Here is a 19,344-nt window from a genome sequence, read left to right as displayed (position 1 = left end):
ACAATAGCACTCATCTCACACACTAGTAAAGTGTTGCTCAAAATTCCCCAAGTCAGGGGCCACAGTACAGTCTAGTCTAAATGCAATAGAAGAGAGCATCTCAGCTCCAATAGGCAGGGAGGCACAGGAAGAATGAATTCTTCCTTCTTTCACATGTTTGTTCTTTCCAGATCCTGAAACAAATTGAATGATGATGCTCACCCACCCTGGAAAAAGCAAACTACTTTACTGAGTCCACAGATCTAATTCTAATCTCATCTGGAAATGACACCCACACACACACATCTAGAAACAGTCTGACACAAATGACCAGCTGGTGTTAAAAAAGACAAATTTAATTTTACAGCTTCATTTTATAATATCCTAAGGATTATATGTTAAATAGTATTGGATGTCATTGCTCAACAAATAACCCTCCTACAGTTTACTCTTCCTCAACCTATTTAGTAAAAGTGTCATTTTGCAACATAGCATCCAGCTTCTGAATGTCAGCATCAGTGAACGACCACTCTGTGATCACCTCTCTAACTGACCACCTGAGTGATTTCAGATTTGTTGAGCCATTTCCTCTAACATGACCTAGTAGGACAGACTGGACAGATTCACTACTTCAGATGGTGAACAGGCCAGTAAAGAGCAAACCAACGCTGCTGCCTCAAGGGAGTCCTCAGTGTGGGTCTTCACTGGGGTAAAGGGGGTACTTTACTCCTGCATCTGACAGCTCTTTAGTAAGGAAACAAGACAAGGTGGGTGTGTGAAATTGCATTGCATAGGAAGCCTAAGTTTTCCGAAGGACCGATTCTTTTGAAGAGACTTGAGAATAACTTCTCAGAGAACAGCTGAGATAGTGAAAGGTTTTTGTTGAATCATGACTCCGGGATTCTTGACCCCCAGAGGAGAAAAATTCAATCTGGGGCCAGAGAGGACCTTGATTGTTCAGAGCTTTTGTGTAATAAAATTTTATTAAAGTATAAAGGAGATACAGAAAGCTTCTGACATAGATATCAGAAGGGGGCAGTAAGAATACCTCGCTGCTAGTCTTCAGCTGGATGTTATATGGTCACCAGCAGTCTGTTAATGGAAGAAAGGAGTATCTTAAAACTCAGGATGGCACCAGGCCCCTCACCCAAAAGATGCCTTTTGGGATAATCTTGGCACCAAATGATTCACCTTGGGCCATAAAATGATTAACTTGAATGTTGAAGAAGGGCAGATCACCATACAGATACTTTCATTTACATAGATCAGAGGAACAATATCTGAGTATAACGTACTGGTTTAGCAAGAAGGTTCTGAGCCAAAAGGTGGAACCGACTTGAAGACAGAGTTTGGGGTAAATGCATAGTACATTAGCATAGCTTAAGATAAACATTTCCATAAGAAAAAGGCATTGGTTAACTTCAGGTGAAACCAGGTGTCACTATGGCAACACAGAATTTTAAGAGAAATTTTCTTTTAAATTTGTATAGATAAGGAAAAAATATCCCTAGTTTGTTTCCTCCTGCCACTTAAGAGAGATAAAAATGTCTGACAGTTGCAGGGTATTTCCTCCCTTTGGAGACCCCTGGCCTTCTTGCCTGTTACCCTCTCAATAGGATTAAAAAGCACTCACTGACTCACCAAGCACAGGCACAAAAGCCTCCTTAATTTCCAGGGGCCCTACCTGGCTGCCTCTTTCTGGCCTTATAGTTTCTCTCGTCCTTTCGGGGCCAAACTCCACCCACTAGAATTTAACTTTCAGTTTCCTTCAAGGCCCTGGTGAGGGGAGTGAATCCTGTCCAAGAGAAGCGTTTACTCTTCTCCAAGGAATGACAACTTCTCCATTCATATCTGAGGATAACTGAGTGGTTTGTGGAGGGCAGAATTTGAAAGATACACAAGAAAAAACGGAATCTGCTTAGGTGAGTGTTATTTGTTGTTTGCAAGCTGTTCTAAATGGAGGAAAGGTGCAGCTTGCAGGCTTCCTGATTAGACTGCTGACTGAAGATCAGTCTTGGGGAGAGGAAGTGTTAAGAGAAGGGTGGTTGGAAGAAAAGAAAGGCTTTGTTCCTTGGAGGGACCGTTTATTTCTGTAGGCTGCATCTACCCACAGAGATTTTGAATTCTGTAAGTACTGTTGTGTGTTGTGTGTTAGTCAGTCAGTGTGTCCGACTCTCTGTGACCCCATGGACTGTAGCCCTCCAGGCTCTTCTGTCCGTGGGATTCTCCAGGCAAGAAGTACTGCTAAGAACTGTTAGGTAGGTAGAATAGGGAAAAGGAGTCCAAAATGGCGGTGGCTAAAAGACAAGGAAGGGAAAAGCCCGCGAATACAGAACAAAAGAAGGTCCGAGGACCGGAGTGAGGACCCCAGGTGAAACAAACAACACTCCTGGCTGGCCCAGTTTACAGAGGACAGGCCCAGGGAGAGAGAAACACGTAAATCGAGGAGCCAAAGGCTGCTAGCTCTCTCTCTCCCATGCGATGGGGTGGTCTTCTCGTGTCTTTGGATCCACCTGCCCTCAGGCCTCGAAGATGGATTTTCCTGCTATCTTCTAAATAAAATAGAGCTGTAACACTGATTTGTCTAAGAGCTATGACATGGTCCATTTGAGACCTGACAGCTGTAACATGGTCTATCCAAGACCTGAGAGCTGTGACACGCCGAGGGGGCTTTAATGTCCGTCACTCCAAATCTTTGTTGTGACGAGACAACGAACCGAGGAGCATACACTCGCGTGAGAGTACGAATCGAACATACTGAGAACAGCCAGGATCTTTGGTCTTCAGAGTTAAAACGTCCCCTTCCTCAATAACAGGTCAAAGGCTGAAGGGTCTTCCAGTCCTGACATTTTCATTTCTATCAGTGTAGAAATACAGTATTTCTGCATGGCTGTATAGATCATTTCTCATTTCCCTAGGTTTTCCTGTGCTCAGCGATCAGATGCTGCGACATCTGGCGGGCTCTTCAGCCTCTCATGAATTCTCTTGTCCAGACACAGGGAGATGCTGCACTTCCTTACATTCCCTAACCTCTTCATGCCTCTCCTTCAGTGGGATGTGCCACCCAGAAGCAGCTCAGCTGAGAGATTGGGGCAAGGAGAGCACTTGGGAAAAACTTCCAGAAGTGCCATCTGGAAGTATCTAATTTCTAGTAACAGTGATATCTACCTTTTTTTTTTTTAAACCTTTATTTAACTTTACAATACTGTATTGGTTTTGCCATACATCAACATGAATCCGCCACGGGTGTACACGTGCTCCCAATCCTGAACCCCCCTCCCACCTCCCTCCCCATACCATCTCTCTGGGTCATCTAACTTTAAGTTTTAAAGACTTGTTACTTGATTGTTACTAAGGATAGCAAAAGATGTTAGAGAAGTATTCTTATACCACATCATGAGACTTGTGAGGGAAGATAAGTTAGAGCAACCACGTGTTTATCTACCTTCCTCTTTCTTATAAGGGTACAGCTGTACCCACTGAACTCAAGGCACAGAAACAGAAGTCAAATCTTTCTTCTCACTATGACCTCTTCTCTGTTGACCAAATCTTATTTGGACATTATCACTCCTGCTACACATTCCTTGTCGCCCTGTCAGCCACAGAAGATGTTAGAAACAGCTTCTGAATTCGCAGTGAACCTGTCATGGTCATTACTACATGATTTTCAAATAGATTTGTTACTTTACTGCTTCAGGTTTTATTTTGCAAGTGTTGTAAGTAGTTTACACTATATAATAGTAGAAAACTGCCTGGCATATAAAACAAAGCACAATTTCACTTTCCAATTTGATTCTCAAAAATGATGGTTTCCCATGCGACATCAGGAATTTGTGGCTCTCTCACATTAAGAGAAACAGCTTTGCTGCAGTCACAGAAGAAAGTTCTGCTTATACATTTCCTGTTTGGACTTTTACATAATTATTGTAGTTTTATGTCCTTTTTTGTTGATCTGTAGTTGGTACCTCAGAGATACTATGAGTTTGTATTCTCGTGAGCTCAAATGTCAGATGACCAACCTGCAAGGTGCAATCACCTGAAGGTTTTATCAGGCAGAGGTGACTCATGTTCCCACATCTGTCTTCATGCTTGTCGGGGAGACGTTGGGTCTTGTTTAGGTAGTGGTGGGGTATCATACATCATAGGTGAGAACTAGTTTCTTCTGTGTCTATGGTGATCACTGCTTTGACGTTAGCTCTTATCTCTGCAGAGAAAGTAAATCTGCCTCCCCATGTCTGAATGCATCTTCTGATCCTCCCTTCTCAATAGGTTCTTGATGCAGCTGAGCATTGGTTGGATCTTGAATGCACTGACATATAACTGGAGGCCCCTCACCAGATTTGAATAATAGTTTTAGTCATAGATTTGAATCATGTTGACCTCTGATTTTATTCATCAGAGAGTGATCTGGGGTACTTGATGTTTGCAGCCAGGGGCAAAGTACATATTTTCAGTATCTGTAACATTAGCTGGATTATATGTCTGGTTCACTTTCAACCTCATCTTTTTTATATATAATCATTGGAGGCTAATTACTTTACACTTTTGTGGTGGATTTTGCCATACATCAATATAAATCAGCCACGGATGCATGTGTCCACCCCCCTTTTGAACCCCCCTACCACCTGCCTCCCTACCCCAGAGGGATGTCTGTCTTATATATACAGTCGTTACTGTCTTTCTAAATTCCATATACATGTCTTAATATACTGTATTGGTGTTTCTCATTCTGACTTACTTCATTCTGTATATTAGGCTCCAGTTTCCTCCACCTCATTAGAACCGACTGAAATGCATTCTCTATTATACCTGAGTAATATTCCATTGTGTAATTGTATCCCAACTTCCTTATCCATTTGTCTGCCAATGGACTTCTAGGTTGCTTCCATGTCCTAGCTATTGTAAACAGTGCTGCAGTGAACACTGGGGTACATGTGTCTCTTTCAATTCTGGTTTCCGTGGTGTGTATGCCCAGCAGTGGGATTCCTGGTTTGTATGGCAGTTCTATTTCCAGTTTTTTAAGGAATCTCCACACTGTTCTCCATAGTGGTTATACTAGTTTGCATTTCTACCAACCATGTAAGAGGGTTCCCTTTTCTCCACACCCTCTCCAGCATTTATGGTTTGTAGACTTTTTGATTCAGCCTCATCTTTATCAGGATCCGTCCTGTAGGATGAACATGGCACAGCTGGAGAGTTTCAGTAACTCTCAACTTAACTCTGTGCAGGTTGTCTAGCTTTCATCCCCTTGTTCAGAGTGACCAGAGACTCATTAGCTGTCTCACACTGGAGATCTTTCCTTTGTCATCAAACTTTAGCAACCATTTAGACAGGAATATCATTTGAGAGCTTCCCTTTCTTGTTTGTTGCTTCATAGTCCCCTGTGCCTGAAACCTCTGATAGACCCTCTGAGTTTAGACTTTGGCCACAGTGAGTCCAGGCTGAGGAATGAGCATCACTGGGCTGCCACTCTGCGACACCCCCACCAACTGACCACAAGCAGTGGTTTCTAATCTGAATCACCAATCCTACACATACAGCCTCATAGGATATAAACTGCCAGGTGGGCTAAGCTTAGCTGCGAGTTACAGGACAGGAGACATAGCTTTGGGCACAGCTGCTTTAGTTGAGCTCTCAGAGATGTTCCTTACAGGAGGGACATTATCCCTGTCATCTCAGCTTTGTAAGGAACCATACGAGATGGATGGATGTGAACCCACCACAGGTGAGATAACTTTAGTTCCGTAAAGATCTGAACCCATTGTAAATGACCATGAGCACAACTTCTAGGGACCTAAAACAGACATATTTGACAGAAGACTCACAATTCCCTTGTGAAAAATGAGATGTATCTTCATCAATCATCATTTAAATTCCAGGCAAAGTCTTTCTAGCCCAAATGCATTTCATACATCAGGCTAGTCTTGCTGTCAACAATGTGGTCATGAAAGGCTGCTGACTTTCCACTTTGTTGTAATTCAATAGGTTTCGCAGAAACACAAATCACATGCAACAAAAACAGCAACAGCAACAACAACAACAACAAAAACCTTAGGAATAAAAAAGGGCAATATGATCTTTACAGGAGGAAAATGTCCAGGACTGATATTAATGCTTTTTCCCACATATCTCATTCAGCTCCCAGTTCTGTCCTTTGACCTCCTCTCATCTCTCACTCTCACCTGCTGCTCAGAATTTCCTTCATCATCTTGTCCCTCAAGCTATCACCATCTCTCCCCTGAGCAGCTGAGCCTGCATCCTACCTGATCTTCCCAATTCCACACTGGGTCCATTCAACATCTCACACCCCAAGGCACAGCTGGTCATGCCCTTACTCTTCTCTGATGGGAAAACATTGATAACTTCTCCTGACTCTCAGAAATGGGTTCCCAAATGTTACATAATTTGGGAAGTGTCATATTTAATGTCACTGTAGCCTCTTATAATACAAGACTAGCAGTCTTCTGTATACAGCCTCATTGGCCTTTTAAAACTCATACAAGATGATATGTCTTCCAGAAACAGATCATTTCCTTCACCTAATACACACTTCTTCTCTTTCTCTTTTAATGTCTCCTTCATCTTCTTCAGTTTTCAGTTCAATCCTTGTGTTTTAAGTTGGAAGTTTTGGATAATTCCATCTTTCCCCCCAGTCTTTGATTTCTGAACAACACATATGTCTCTCTAGTAGGGTTTTCTCTATCTCTTTATATATATATGCAAGAGTTAGTTGCTCACTTGTGTCTGACTCTTTGCATCCCCGTGGACTGTAACCTGCCTAGCTTCTCTGACCATGGAATTCTTCAGGCAAGTATACTGGAGTGGGCTGCCATTCTCTTCTCCAGGGGATCTTCCTGGCCCAGGGATTGAAACTGGGTTTCCTGCATGGATCATAGACTCTTAACCATCTGAGACACTAGGGAAGCCTGGGATATGTATGTATGTATATATATATATATATATATATGTAACTGAATTTTAATTTGCTATTACTTTCCAAGTGACTAGCAAGCCCATTCATTTTAGTTTAAACACTCTATTTCCACTTTCTATGTATGGATATTAGTGCAATTGACAATACACAATTTTTTTGGCAATAATAATTAGTTGAATGATCTTGCCTAATATTTTGAGAATTTTTTTCTCAAAAGCAACGTTAATTTCATCTGTGTTTCTATTTTTTTATGTATCTGACTCATGTGATCCGATGAATCTATTTGCACCATCTCACGCCTCACCATCCTCATACTTTCATGTTATTAATCTCCTATCAATGTCCTTGGTTGGCACATTTCTGGACCAAAATGAAATCAATATTTACACACTTGAGACTGCCCAAGACCTCTTAGCTGGTCTAGGTCTCCTTACTTCTACAGCCTCAGTGCCTTGGTTTAATTGGGTCCATGAAGTCACCTCTGTCTGTCTTTGACTAACTCACTGGGTTAAGAGACCTGTCAAGGAGGACCCTGAATTCCCATTCTGTGTATTGATGATATATGATTTCTGTAGGTCACTATCTTTATTTTCACATCTGAGAAAGGAATTTTTTTTACTATCTACACAAAACTATTGTCATATATTGTGGCACGATAATAAGGGAAATCATTGTAAATATTCAACACATGGTGGTAAGGGTTACCGTATAATAAGTCATCAGAAGGGCCTATGTGATAAAAGAACATGTAAAGAGAGAGTGACCTGAAGTATGAGAGAGTCATACTCCAGTCAGAATGGCCGTCATTTAAAAGGCTACCAGTAATAAATGCTGGGGAGGGTGTAGAGGAAAAGGAATCCTTCTAGACTCTTGGTGGGAGTGTAAAGTTTTGCAGCCACTATGGAAAAAATTACGGAGGATTTTAAAACAAATAAAATAGCGTTACTGTATAATCCTATAATCCCACTCCTAGACATATATCCAGATTAAATTCTAATTCAGAAAGATGCATGCACCACCCCGGTACTCATTGTAGCACTATTTACAATAGCCAAGCCATGGAAGCAACCTACATGTCCATCAGCAGATAAATAAAGAATACATACAATGGAATCCTAGTCATAAAAAGGATGAAATACTGTCATTTGCAGCAACATGGATGGACCTAGAGATTATTATATCCAGTGAAGTAAGACAGAAAGAGAAAGAGAAATATTGTGATATCACCTATATTTGGAATCTTAAAAAAAGATACAAATAAATTGATTTACAAAACAGAAATAGACTCATAGACATCGTAAACAAGCTTATGGTTACCAAAGTGAATGGGTAATGGAAACAAATTAGGAGTTTGGTATTAATATATACAATCTACTACACTTAAAATGGGTAAACAAGGGTTCTCTATATAGCACAGGTAAGTATACTCAATGTCTTATAATAAATTTTAATGGGAAAAGAATATGAGAAAGAATATATACACATATATCTGTATATATATATATATATATATCTGAGTGTGTATATATATATATATACATACACGTATACATATCATGCACGCCCAGTCTCTCAATTGTGTCTGACTCTTTCAGACTCCATGGACTATCCTGTCAGGATCCTCTGACCATGGGATTTTCTAGGCAAGAATGCTGGAGTGGGCTGCCATTTCCTACCCCACAAATGTTCCTGACCCAGAGATTAAACCCATATCTCCTGCACGGGGAGGCAGATTCTTTACCACTGTGCCACCTGGAAAGCCCTACACACACACATACACACACACACATACACACACACAGACATGCACGTGTATGTGTGTGCACCCTTAGTCACTTGAGTTGTGTCTGACTCTTTGAGAACCTTTGGACTATAGCCCTCCAACTTTCTCTGTCTATGGGATTCTCCAGACAACAATAATGGCATGGGTTGCCATGCCCTGCTCCAGAGGATCTTCCCAACCCAGGGACTGAACCCAGAAGCCTATATTTAATTAGGCTTCCCTGGTAGTTCAGGTGGTAAAGAATCCACCTGCAATGCAGGAGACCCAGGTTCAATTCCTGGGTTGGGAAGATTCTCCGGAGAAGGTCATGGCAACCCACTCCAGTATGCTTGCTTGGAGAATCCCCATGGACAGAGGAGCCTAGCAGGCTACAGTCCATGTGGTCGCAGACTCCGACACAACTGAGCAACTAAGCATAGCACAGCACAGAATATATATATATCAGAGAATGCGATGGCACCCCACTCCAGTACTCTTGCCTGGCAAATCCCATGGATGGAGGAGCCTGGTGGGCTGCAGTCCATGGGGTCGCTAAGAGTTGGACATGACTGAGTGACTTCACTTTCACTTTTCACTTTCATGCATTGGAGAAAGAAATGGCAACCCACTCCAGTGTTCTTGCCTGGTATATCCCAGGGATGGAGGAGCCTGGTGGGCTGCTGTCTATGGGGTCACACAGAGTTGGACACAACTAAAGTAACAGCATATATATATATATCTATACATATAAATAAAATCACTTTGCTGTACCCTTAATACTAACACAACACTCTAAATCAACCACACCTCAATTAAAAAAAAAAGAGTGAGTAATACTGATACACCATGACGAGACAAGAGCAGGTATAAAAGCCCAAATACTTACCTGGTTTAGGGCTTTTTACATTGAGGATGTGCTTTTAGCATGGAGGAGAAAAAGCAGGATAGATGGTGGGTCACTCACAGATCTCTGTAAGAAAAGCTCACTAGTTTGTGTTTTGGTAAAGAAAAATAACAATCAACGCATAGATGAGGATAGATGAAATTTGTCATGTGACATGAACTGGAAATAAAATGTTTAGAATTATTATAAAAAAGAATCATTTTACCAGGTCAAGAAGCTCCTTTTTTATTTTTTAATCTTTTATTTTTTTATTTTTTCTCCTTCCATATTTGTTCTTGGGTCATCCTTGATTTCTGGATAACTAGTGTCATTTTGCTTCTACTTGTCTTACTCTACACTTGTCACCTTTCCAATCATTCAAGGATCTGTGAACGAGACAACTGTCAGAAATCTAGACAGTGAGGAGCAGGTGAGCCACTGCCATGGCTTCAGGAATCCTGATGAGCATACAAGAGGAAGTGACCTGCCCCATTTGCCTGGAGCTTCTGACAGAACCCCTGAGCCTTGACTGTGGCCACACCTTCTGTCAAGCCTGCATCACTGCAAACAACGAGGAATCCATAGTTGGCCAAGAGGGGCACAAAAGCTGCCCTGTATGCAGAGTTAGTTTTGAGCCTGGGAACCTGCGGCCTAACAGGCATGTGGCCAATATAGTGCAGAGGCTCCGAGAGGTTAAGGTGAGCCCAGAGGTGGAACAAGAGAGAAATCTCTGTGCTCACCATGGAGAGAAGCTCCAGCTCTTCTGTGAGCAGGATGGGAAGGTCATTTGTTGGCTCTGCGAGCGATCTCAGGAGCACCGAGGTCACAACACATTCCTCATGGAGGAGATTATACCACAGTACCAGGTAAGAGACCAGAATGGAGAAAAAAACAGAGCAGGAAATGGTACTTGAAGGAAATCTCTAGTTTGCATTGGACTTCAATTACCTGGCTACCAGGGACTTGAGGCCTGTGATTTCTTTTCTTTGCATGCCTACCTTCTGACATGTGAGGAAAATTTCTGTGCATTCCACCCAAGTATAAGCAAACAAATGGACTCTTAGGCAGAAGTAGACATTCATGTGCCTTGTGCTAGTGCGTGGACATCTGGGGCCAAGAGAAGCTCTCATTACCCATTTGAACATGATAGGTAACTAGGACACTGGGTGGGTTGAGGTGTAAGTTTTTCTTTCTTACAAAATCTAGTTTCCTTCAGAACAAAGAGAACCAGTCTTCTGAGTCTCAAAGAACACATTCAACATCAAGGTCTTCTTCCAAGTCACAGATTCTAGTCACTTTCACATTTTTTGTAAATTCTATTCTCGTTGAAAATCAGCCTTATTTATCCACTTTAGTGATGCTGAGAAAGCCCCTATCTTGACAATGGTGTGATTCTTTTCTCACAGAAAATGCTCCAATCATGTCTGCAGAGGCTGAATGGGAAAAAACAGGAAGCTGAGGAGTTGGAAATTAAAGTCAGAGAAGAGATGTCTACTTGGAAGGTATGAGGAGATGCTTCGTGAGGAAGTTAGACAGGTATCTATGCAGGACCTTGGGTTGGTCACAAGGAGCTGCCTTTTTCTTTGTACCATGACAGTTCAGTCATTTGGCTCATCCTTTCTTCAGCCTGCCCGTAATAGGTGCAGTATTAAAAAGTGACCATATCACAAATAAACACAAATACTGGAGGGGGAGTATCTATAGAGAGGGTCTCTCTGATGAGGATGGCTAGGGAAGTTTATATTCCATTCTTAGCATGTTTATTAGTCTCCTCAGGGAGATATCTGACAATGGCTCATGGTTCTGTCCTCAGTGTTCAACTTTTGGGGAGAGGGTGGTGGGAGAGGGTCAGGAGTAATGGAGGGAGGCATGAGCATCCTGGACAGATGTGTGAAGGCTGCCCACACCCAGAGATCCCATTTGGCTCTGAGTTGTCCTCAACAGTGCAGACTTGGGACCATTATTTTGAAATATGGTGTAGAGGAAAGTATATTAAAAAAGTCACCTACCCCAGGTATTGCTTTCTTCTTTCTATTTTACTTCCTCACGGGCTTCCCTGATAGTTCAACTGGTGAAGAATCCACCTGCAATGCAGGAGACCCCATTTCAATTCCAGGTTGGGAAGGTCCCCTGGAGAAGGGACAGGCTACCCACTCCAGTATTCTTGGGTTTCCCTTATAGCTCAGCTGGTAAAGAATCCACCTGCAATGCGGGAGACCTGGGTTCAATCCCTAGGTTGGGAAGATCCCCTGGAGAAGGGAAAGGCTATCAACTCCAGTATTCTGGCCTAGAGAATTCCATGGACTATACAGTCCATGGGGTTGCAAAGAGTCAGTCATGACTGAGAGACTTTCACTCCTTGTGGCAACTTCCCAAGCAGAATAGTTATTGTTCTGGCTCCCAGTTCCAGGCCACTGGTCCAAGTACCTCTCTCTGTCTTTTTCTCATTCCCTAAGACTCAAATACAAACTGAGATACAAAGTGTCCAGGGAGAGTTTACAAAACTAAGACAAATCCTGGACAGTGAGGAGGCGAAAGAACTGAGAAAACTGAAGGATGAGTTGGGAGTTATTCTCAAAGAGCTGGAAGAATCTGAGAATGATCTGGTCCAAGAGAAGCTGTTGGTGAGCAGTCACATCTCAGATGTGGAGCACCGTTTGCAGGGATCAACAATGGAGCTGCTGCAGGTAAGACTGCAAAGGAACCCCAGCCTCTGAGGCAGGAGAGAAATATGTTCCTGTGATCCTTCTGATGCCCTCGTGGAGGCTGCTTTGACTCTGCAATATACCTTCTCTGCATCTATTTCAGAGGTTGTAAGGATACCTGAATTATTCAGTGTAGGAAAAACAAGGGAAAGCTCTATTTTTATTGTCGTCAAGCTCATTGCAAACACTTCACTGTCTAGAGAAGATTTATTGTATTCAGTGATTTTCCATAAGCCCTTGTTTTCTGTGATCCAGTGCTAAATATTTATCAAGTACCTTTTCATGATTCAGATTATCACAGTCAAATTCACTTCACATTCCAAGAAGTTTTTTTTTCCCCTCAATGTGCTGAGATTCTCTACCTTTTTTCTGTTTTTGAAGACAGTTTATGAAGAACTGTTATTTATCTTTAAATACGCAATATAATTTACCAGCATTGCCATTTCATTCTGGGTTTTTCTTATTGGAAAAGTTTAAAATATACATATTTTTTTCTTTCTTTTTTACTTGTATTAAGATTATTTAGATTTTTGCAACCTGTTAGTCCTTTATTCTATATTTTTGTAGGAACTTGTCTATCCTAAGTTGTCTGGTTTGTAAACATAAAGTTAGTTATAACAATTGCTTATTGTACCTTTAATGTCTATAATACTCAGAGCAAATCCATTTTTGTATTCCAGATTTGCTCTTTCATTTTTTCCCACTCCTTTTAGTTATTTTTGTCAATTATGTTCCTTTTTTTCAAAACCATTGTTTCATTGATTTTGTGTATTTTGTAAATTTTCTTATGCATTTATTTCTGCTCTCAGCTTTATTGTTTTCTTCGTGTGTTTGTACACTTTTGCGTGTGCATGTGTGATATGTGCGTGTGTGTGTGCGCTGTTTTTTAATAACGTTTCTTTCCTAGTAGATCACTGATTTGAGAGCATTTTAATAAGCAGCGGTGTTAGTTTCTTTCCATTCATTTTGATTTAGTGTTTGTTTTTATTCAGATAAACTTATTTTCCTATTTCCTATGCAATTTCTTTTTGTTAAAATGTAGATATTTGAAGATGTGTTGTTAATTAGTAATACTTGGTGATTTTTGAATGTTACTTCTGCTGTAGATTTCATATTTAATTCAATTGTAATCAGAGAATATATATTTTATTCCTTTAAACTTTTAAATTCACTGATAATTCTTTATGGCCTCAGATATTGTATGTCGAGAAAAATGTACATATGAAAAGATTATATATTCTCCATTCATTGGGTGAAATGGTCTATAGATGTCAGGTCAAGTTGGTAGATTGTATTGTCCATGTCTTCTATAATTGGGTGGTTTCCATGTAAACTGCTCTCTCATTATTGAGAGTGAGTTAAAATTTGCAACTGCTATTGTTAAATTCTGCATTTTTCCTTTTAATTTTGCTTGGTGAGTTTTAAAGCTCTATTGTTAGATGTATGCATATATATAATTGGTTTATCTTTTTGATGTACTAAACCTCTTATCATAAAATTATCCTCTCATTCGTTCATAATTTGTATTGTTTTAAAGTCAATTTTTTTCTAATAAGAATATAAAAACTTGAAATCATTAGAGCTTGCATGATCTATAGTTTTTCTCTTTTTATTTTTGCCTATTTGTATCTTTAAATCTAAAATATATCTCTCTTTTTTTTTAATACATGTCTTATAAATGACAATCACTAATTCTTCCTTGTTATCCCATCCAACAATCTCTAACTTTTTAATTGGGGTATTAAGATGATAGCTTTAATACAGATACTGATATAGCTGTATTTAAACTTCACTACTTGCTTTCTATTTGGCTACTGTAGTTTCCATTCTTCTCTTTCTTCCTAACTAGCTTCTTTTGTGTTAAACAAATATTGCTGGTATAAAATTTGAAGCTTTCCTATTTTCTAACTGTATTTGAAAAAAATTTTCCCCCCTTTGGTTGCTCTAGTGATTACAGTGTTTCCTATCCTACCATGATCTACTTCACACTAAAAGTAACTTATTTTCAATAAATACGGAACCTTCCTGTAACATTCCTTCATTTCTTTCCAGCAACATCACAATGACGATTTTACTATGGACACCTGATTCTATGTAAACTAATCACTGCAGGCTTCTGAACTTTTGGTTACACTGGAAGGGAAATTTCTCTTGACATGAAGGAAATAAAGCTTCATGAAAAAGAGATCAGATAAAATGGTGCATATCTATTCGAACTAATAAACTAATAATATATGTGATGATTAAGAAGATTACGTGGCTAAAAGCTGTTAAGCCATGGACTAAGCAGATTCAGTATAGACTACAGTGCAGACAAAGGCTCTAGTTTTTGGACAGTGACTGAACGCATACTGGCAACATTATTCAAATGGGGTACAAGAGAGGAGTCAATCTGGTTGATGAATAGTAAGTTACATATTAGACATCCTATGTTACTGATTCTTGTGGCTTATGTTAAACCGAATATATTAATAAGCATTTAAGAGACAAAGCTGAGTAAAACTAAGGCATTAGAAATCAACTGTACTTGTGTGTATGCTGGATTTAAGAGAGTGTGAGATCACTTATAGTGTATCAAATGAGATGAGAGAGATGAAAAAACTACCTACAATCATACATTTGTTTGCTTGTACTCTCAACAAATGCAGTATAAATAGCTTGAGGAATATTAGGATTATGAATTCATCTTTGATTCTCCAAAGCCTGGTTAAAAGCTTGGCAAATAATAATACATCACTGTGCACTTTTGTTGAATAAATGGAAGAACTGTGTGTTATTCAAATCATCTCATGGGTCACCAAACTTACAAGCTTTTGGTTTTTCCCATAAATATGTCTCATCTCCAGATACTGGAAGTCTCCCTCATGCTTCTACAAGGGTCAAAGCCTTTTACCTTTTGGGAAATCTGACAACATCGCATGTGTCTTCTGGAATGACTGGCTTCACTCTTGTCTCTACTTTTTGGCTCTCACATGAGACCATTTTTATTCCCACGATTGATGGCTGATGGGGATGTGAATAAGCTTGGGAAGTGGGAAGACTTATTACTTTTTGACTCATGTTTTCTCTTTTCTCACTAGGATGTGAATGTTATCCTGAAAAGGTATGTGTGGGAAACCAGAGATAGTCCATTGATGCTGTGAAAAGAAAATAAATCCCTTACAGTTATCTGATAGCCAATGCTCAAGGCAGAAAAATGGAGGATAGTCTTATTGTAAATTTCTGTTCATACATCAGAGCTAGATTGTTTCATAAACATTGATAATGGACTGGATTCTATATTAAAGAATACTGATTGTGGGAATTTGCAGAGTTTGGGTCAGTACCAGTATTAAGAACAAGGCATTACAGTATCAGATCCCCACGACTTCATAAATTTAATTACACTGTGTGTCAATATGCAACTCAGGTTCCCATATTTAATAGGTGCTTGACTTGTCATGTGAAGGTTGGGTCTTCTTTTCCCACCAAACACCTAGAATTGGAGACAACTCCTTCATATTTTAATTTCTGCTCCCAGAAGAGACAAAGTCCTAGTATGTTTTTCAGCTTAGGTTTCCAAAAACAAATTTGAAACTCAAGGGATATTTTGGCCCTGGAGCAAACTATTGATCAATCTTGGTCACATACTTTAGAATCCAGAACAGGAAGGTAACATCATTGTGTCTGAATTTGCACCTACATGGCAGCATCAAGATCTTTGCAAACACATGAAAGTCGGACTACTTTGTTTATTATTCATAATGTCTTTTTCTCCAAGGGTTTGTAATTATTTCTAGTGATTATGAAATCTCAGGGTATTCTGAGAGCCTCTCTATGGGACAGCAGTCTTTGAAGATCTTGGGGCTCTAGAGACTGTTCTCATACCTGGTATGTCTCAAATACCCAGGAGCCCGATTCGGCAACCTCACTTTCTGACTCCTTCCTAGAAACACATATCTGTGCAGGGAATGTTCCACAAATTATTGTTTTTAGATACCAAAGTTTTGTTTTATTGAATCCATGCTTCATATAATTTCATATGATCCCTAGGAGGTGGAGTGTGGTGGGTTAATGATTTCATTATAGAAGGAAGAAAACTCCCCTTCTGACATTTTAAGACCATCCAAGTCACACAGAGGGTAGCTGGGAAGGTAGACATGATCATGTTCTTTCTTGCTTCAAGATGAGGCATCCACTCTCTTCTTTCCCAAGGTCTCCAGGAAAGACAATTCAGGCCCATAAACAGGGTGAACATATAGCAAGCCAGTGGGTTAGAGGCGGAAAAAATCACATTTGTGAGCATCAAATTTGTCTTCCCTAGCAGTGAAACCGTGGCTCTGAAGAAGCCAAAATCTTTCCCCAAGGAACAGAGGAGAGTGTTTCGAGCTCCTGATCTGAGAGAGATACTGCGTGTGTTTAATGGTGAGGAATGCTACCCAAATGGGTCTAGGAGGGCTTCTCTGATGGAGGGAAAATGGGTAGGAGGCACTTTAAGCCATGTTTTCCCTCCCAACACATGCAAACATATTACTTTTCCAGTCAGGTCATTCTAAAGATCCCTTTCAAAATGTCATAAGAAAACTACATCATTACCCTAACCCAAGCCTATATTTTTCAACAGATCAGGTGACCCCGAATTCTCCCAAGAGTGCAAATGTCATTTCTCCGGATCAGAGACAAGTAGGATATGCATCCAGTTGCCAACCCTATGTTGCATCCCGCTGCCAACTGTCTGATGCATCCAGGCTCCAACGCTTTGGTGCATGGGGATCCTTTTCAGGATTTTGATGTCCTGGGCTCCCCAGTTATCACATCAGACAGACATTACTAAAAGGTAGACGTGTCACAGAAAAGTGCCTGGATCATGGGGATGCTGTTGCTGCTAAGTCATTTCAGTCGTGTCTGACTCTGTGCGACCCCACAGATGGCAGCCTACCAGGCTCCCCTGTCCCTGGGATTCTCCAGGCAAGAACACTGGAGTGGGTTGCCATTTCCTTCTCCAATGCGTGAAAGTGAAAAGTGAATGTGAAGTCATTCAGTTGTGTCTGACCCTCAGTGATCCCATGGACTGCAGCTTTCCAGGCTCCTCTGTCCATGGGGTTTTCCAGGCAAGAGTACTGGAGTGGGTTTCATTGCCTTCTCCAGGATCCTGCAGATATGTGGTGAAAAATGTGAAGATATCATGAAGTTACCATTAGAACTTGGAAATTGTGAGAATGGAAATTTTCAAAATGTTTATTCAAGATATGAACCTAAAAAGGGAAATTGTGGAAATTGGCAAAAGATTTCTTCAATTTATCAACCTAAAAATGGCTATTGGGTCATAGGGTTAAAACATGATTCTGTATATAATGCCTTTGAGTCCTCCTCAACTCCTGGGATTTTAACCCTCTCCCTGAGTGTTTCTCCTCATTGTGTTGGGGTTTTCCTAGACTACAAGGCTCGCACTGTCTTATTTCTCAATGTCACCAACCATGGGTTTCCCATTTATAAATTCTCTTCATGTTCCTTTCCTCAGAAAATAGTTCCATATTTCAATCCTATGCACTGTGGCCCCATGACTGTGTGCTCACCAAGCTGTTGAGTTTTCTTACACTCACACCCACTCCTCTATAGTGCCCTTTACTGTAGGTGCATCTAACACACCTGTGCTTATCTGCAACATTCTTACCGGTTTTCCTTGCTGCCTCTTTTTTTTCCATTTGAACATCCTTCATTCATTAGGAGGGTGAACAGTTTCCCTTGTGTCATATTTTCCCCGATATCGTACGTGTTAGAAAATCTTAATTAATTTTCCATATTGCATGGTAAAATGATGGATGCCCCATAAAGAAAGAGCAGTATTGATGTAACACCTTTCCCAAATTTTACAATCTTATTTACTCTGCCACTGACTGAGAAAATGAAAGAAAGCTTTTCAACAACGTTTGAATATTAGACCTACTATAGGAATCCTTCACTAAAGAGTGAGTGCTGAGCTGTGTCTCAGTTTATCCATGATGCCCATATTCATTAAGAAACTGAGGAAAAAGTATCATAAATGATATGTATTAAGAATGAAAGTTTTGTGTTCAGAGTGTCTAAGTTCAAGCCCTGTCTCTTCATATTAGAAGTGTAAACTCAAATAGCATATTTAACTGATATGTTTATTTTCTTAAAATAACCTTTTTATAAAATTGTACCACACACAAGATCATTGTGAAAAAGTAAATTCAACTAAGTGTAAAGCATATAACTGTCTCAATAATAAATATTTTATCTATTAATTATTAAATGATATAACCTACACCAATGTCTCATTAAACAGATTTGTTCCTTCCAGAATACTATGGTTCTTTTCACTGAAGTCTCATTTTTCAGATCCTAGATTCCTTTTTGCTCCATCAAGGCTACTCTAGCTCTTCTTACCATAGAAAATTGTGTGTGTGTGTGTGTGATCACAGAATTTTATTATAATTCTTATGTTTCTACATAATAGCTCTTATCAAGTAAACTAAATTCTATGGAGTTCAGTTTCTCATTTAAAACATCACCTCGTTAATATTGTGAAAATTGAACATTACAACATTTGCAATAACTTCTGTAATTTCAAGTCCAGTAGAAATGTTTATTCCTTTTTGTTTACTTCTCACTGTGATTGAAATAAATCGTTTTCAGAATGCATGTTACTTTATTTTCCACATTATTTCTTTGTTTTAAGAAACAGAATAAATAGATTTAAAAAATTGCAATTTTTTCTCAGTCTTACCTAATTGCTAAATAAATGTTTTTGGATAGCCACATTATCTCACATGTTAAATATTTTCTGTAGTAATTCTATTTCATTGAAGTGGTCTGTTTGAAAGTGCAAGTTGCTCAGTTACATGTAACTCTTTGCAACCCCATGGACTATAGCCCGCCAGGCTCCTCTGACCATGGAATACTTCAGGCAAGAATACTGGAGTAGGTAGCCATGCCTTTCTCCAGGGGATCTTCTTGATTCAGGGATCAAACCCAGGTCTCCTGCATTATAGGCTGATTCTTTTCTGTCTGAGCCACCAGGGAAACCCATGGTATGGTTGTCCAGCTTTAAAAAAATTCACAGTGATTACATTCACTG

The 19,344-nt window shown here is 39.9% G+C and overlaps 1 protein-coding gene across 1 annotated transcript; it reads left to right on the top strand.

Annotated features, from left to right (window-relative positions):
- Window positions 1-10,001: 10,001 nt before the first annotated feature.
- On the top strand, window positions 10,002-17,829 carry LOC128060084 (tripartite motif-containing protein 5-like). The gene is given in 8 exon segments (XM_052652326.1): window positions 10,002-10,424; window positions 10,965-11,060; window positions 12,015-12,245; window positions 15,344-15,366; window positions 16,567-16,667; window positions 16,867-16,982; window positions 17,026-17,120; window positions 17,391-17,829. Coding segments are annotated over 8 exon segments (1,524 nt in total).
- The last annotated feature ends 1,515 nt before the right edge of the window (window positions 17,830-19,344 follow it).

Source organism: Budorcas taxicolor, chromosome 15 (genome assembly GCF_023091745.1).
Source record: "Budorcas taxicolor isolate Tak-1 chromosome 15, Takin1.1, whole genome shotgun sequence".
Classification (NCBI taxonomy): domain Eukaryota; kingdom Metazoa; phylum Chordata; class Mammalia; order Artiodactyla; family Bovidae; genus Budorcas; species Budorcas taxicolor.
The sequence above is the reverse complement of the archived record's forward strand: the minus strand, read 5'-3'. Positions and strand labels throughout refer to the sequence as shown.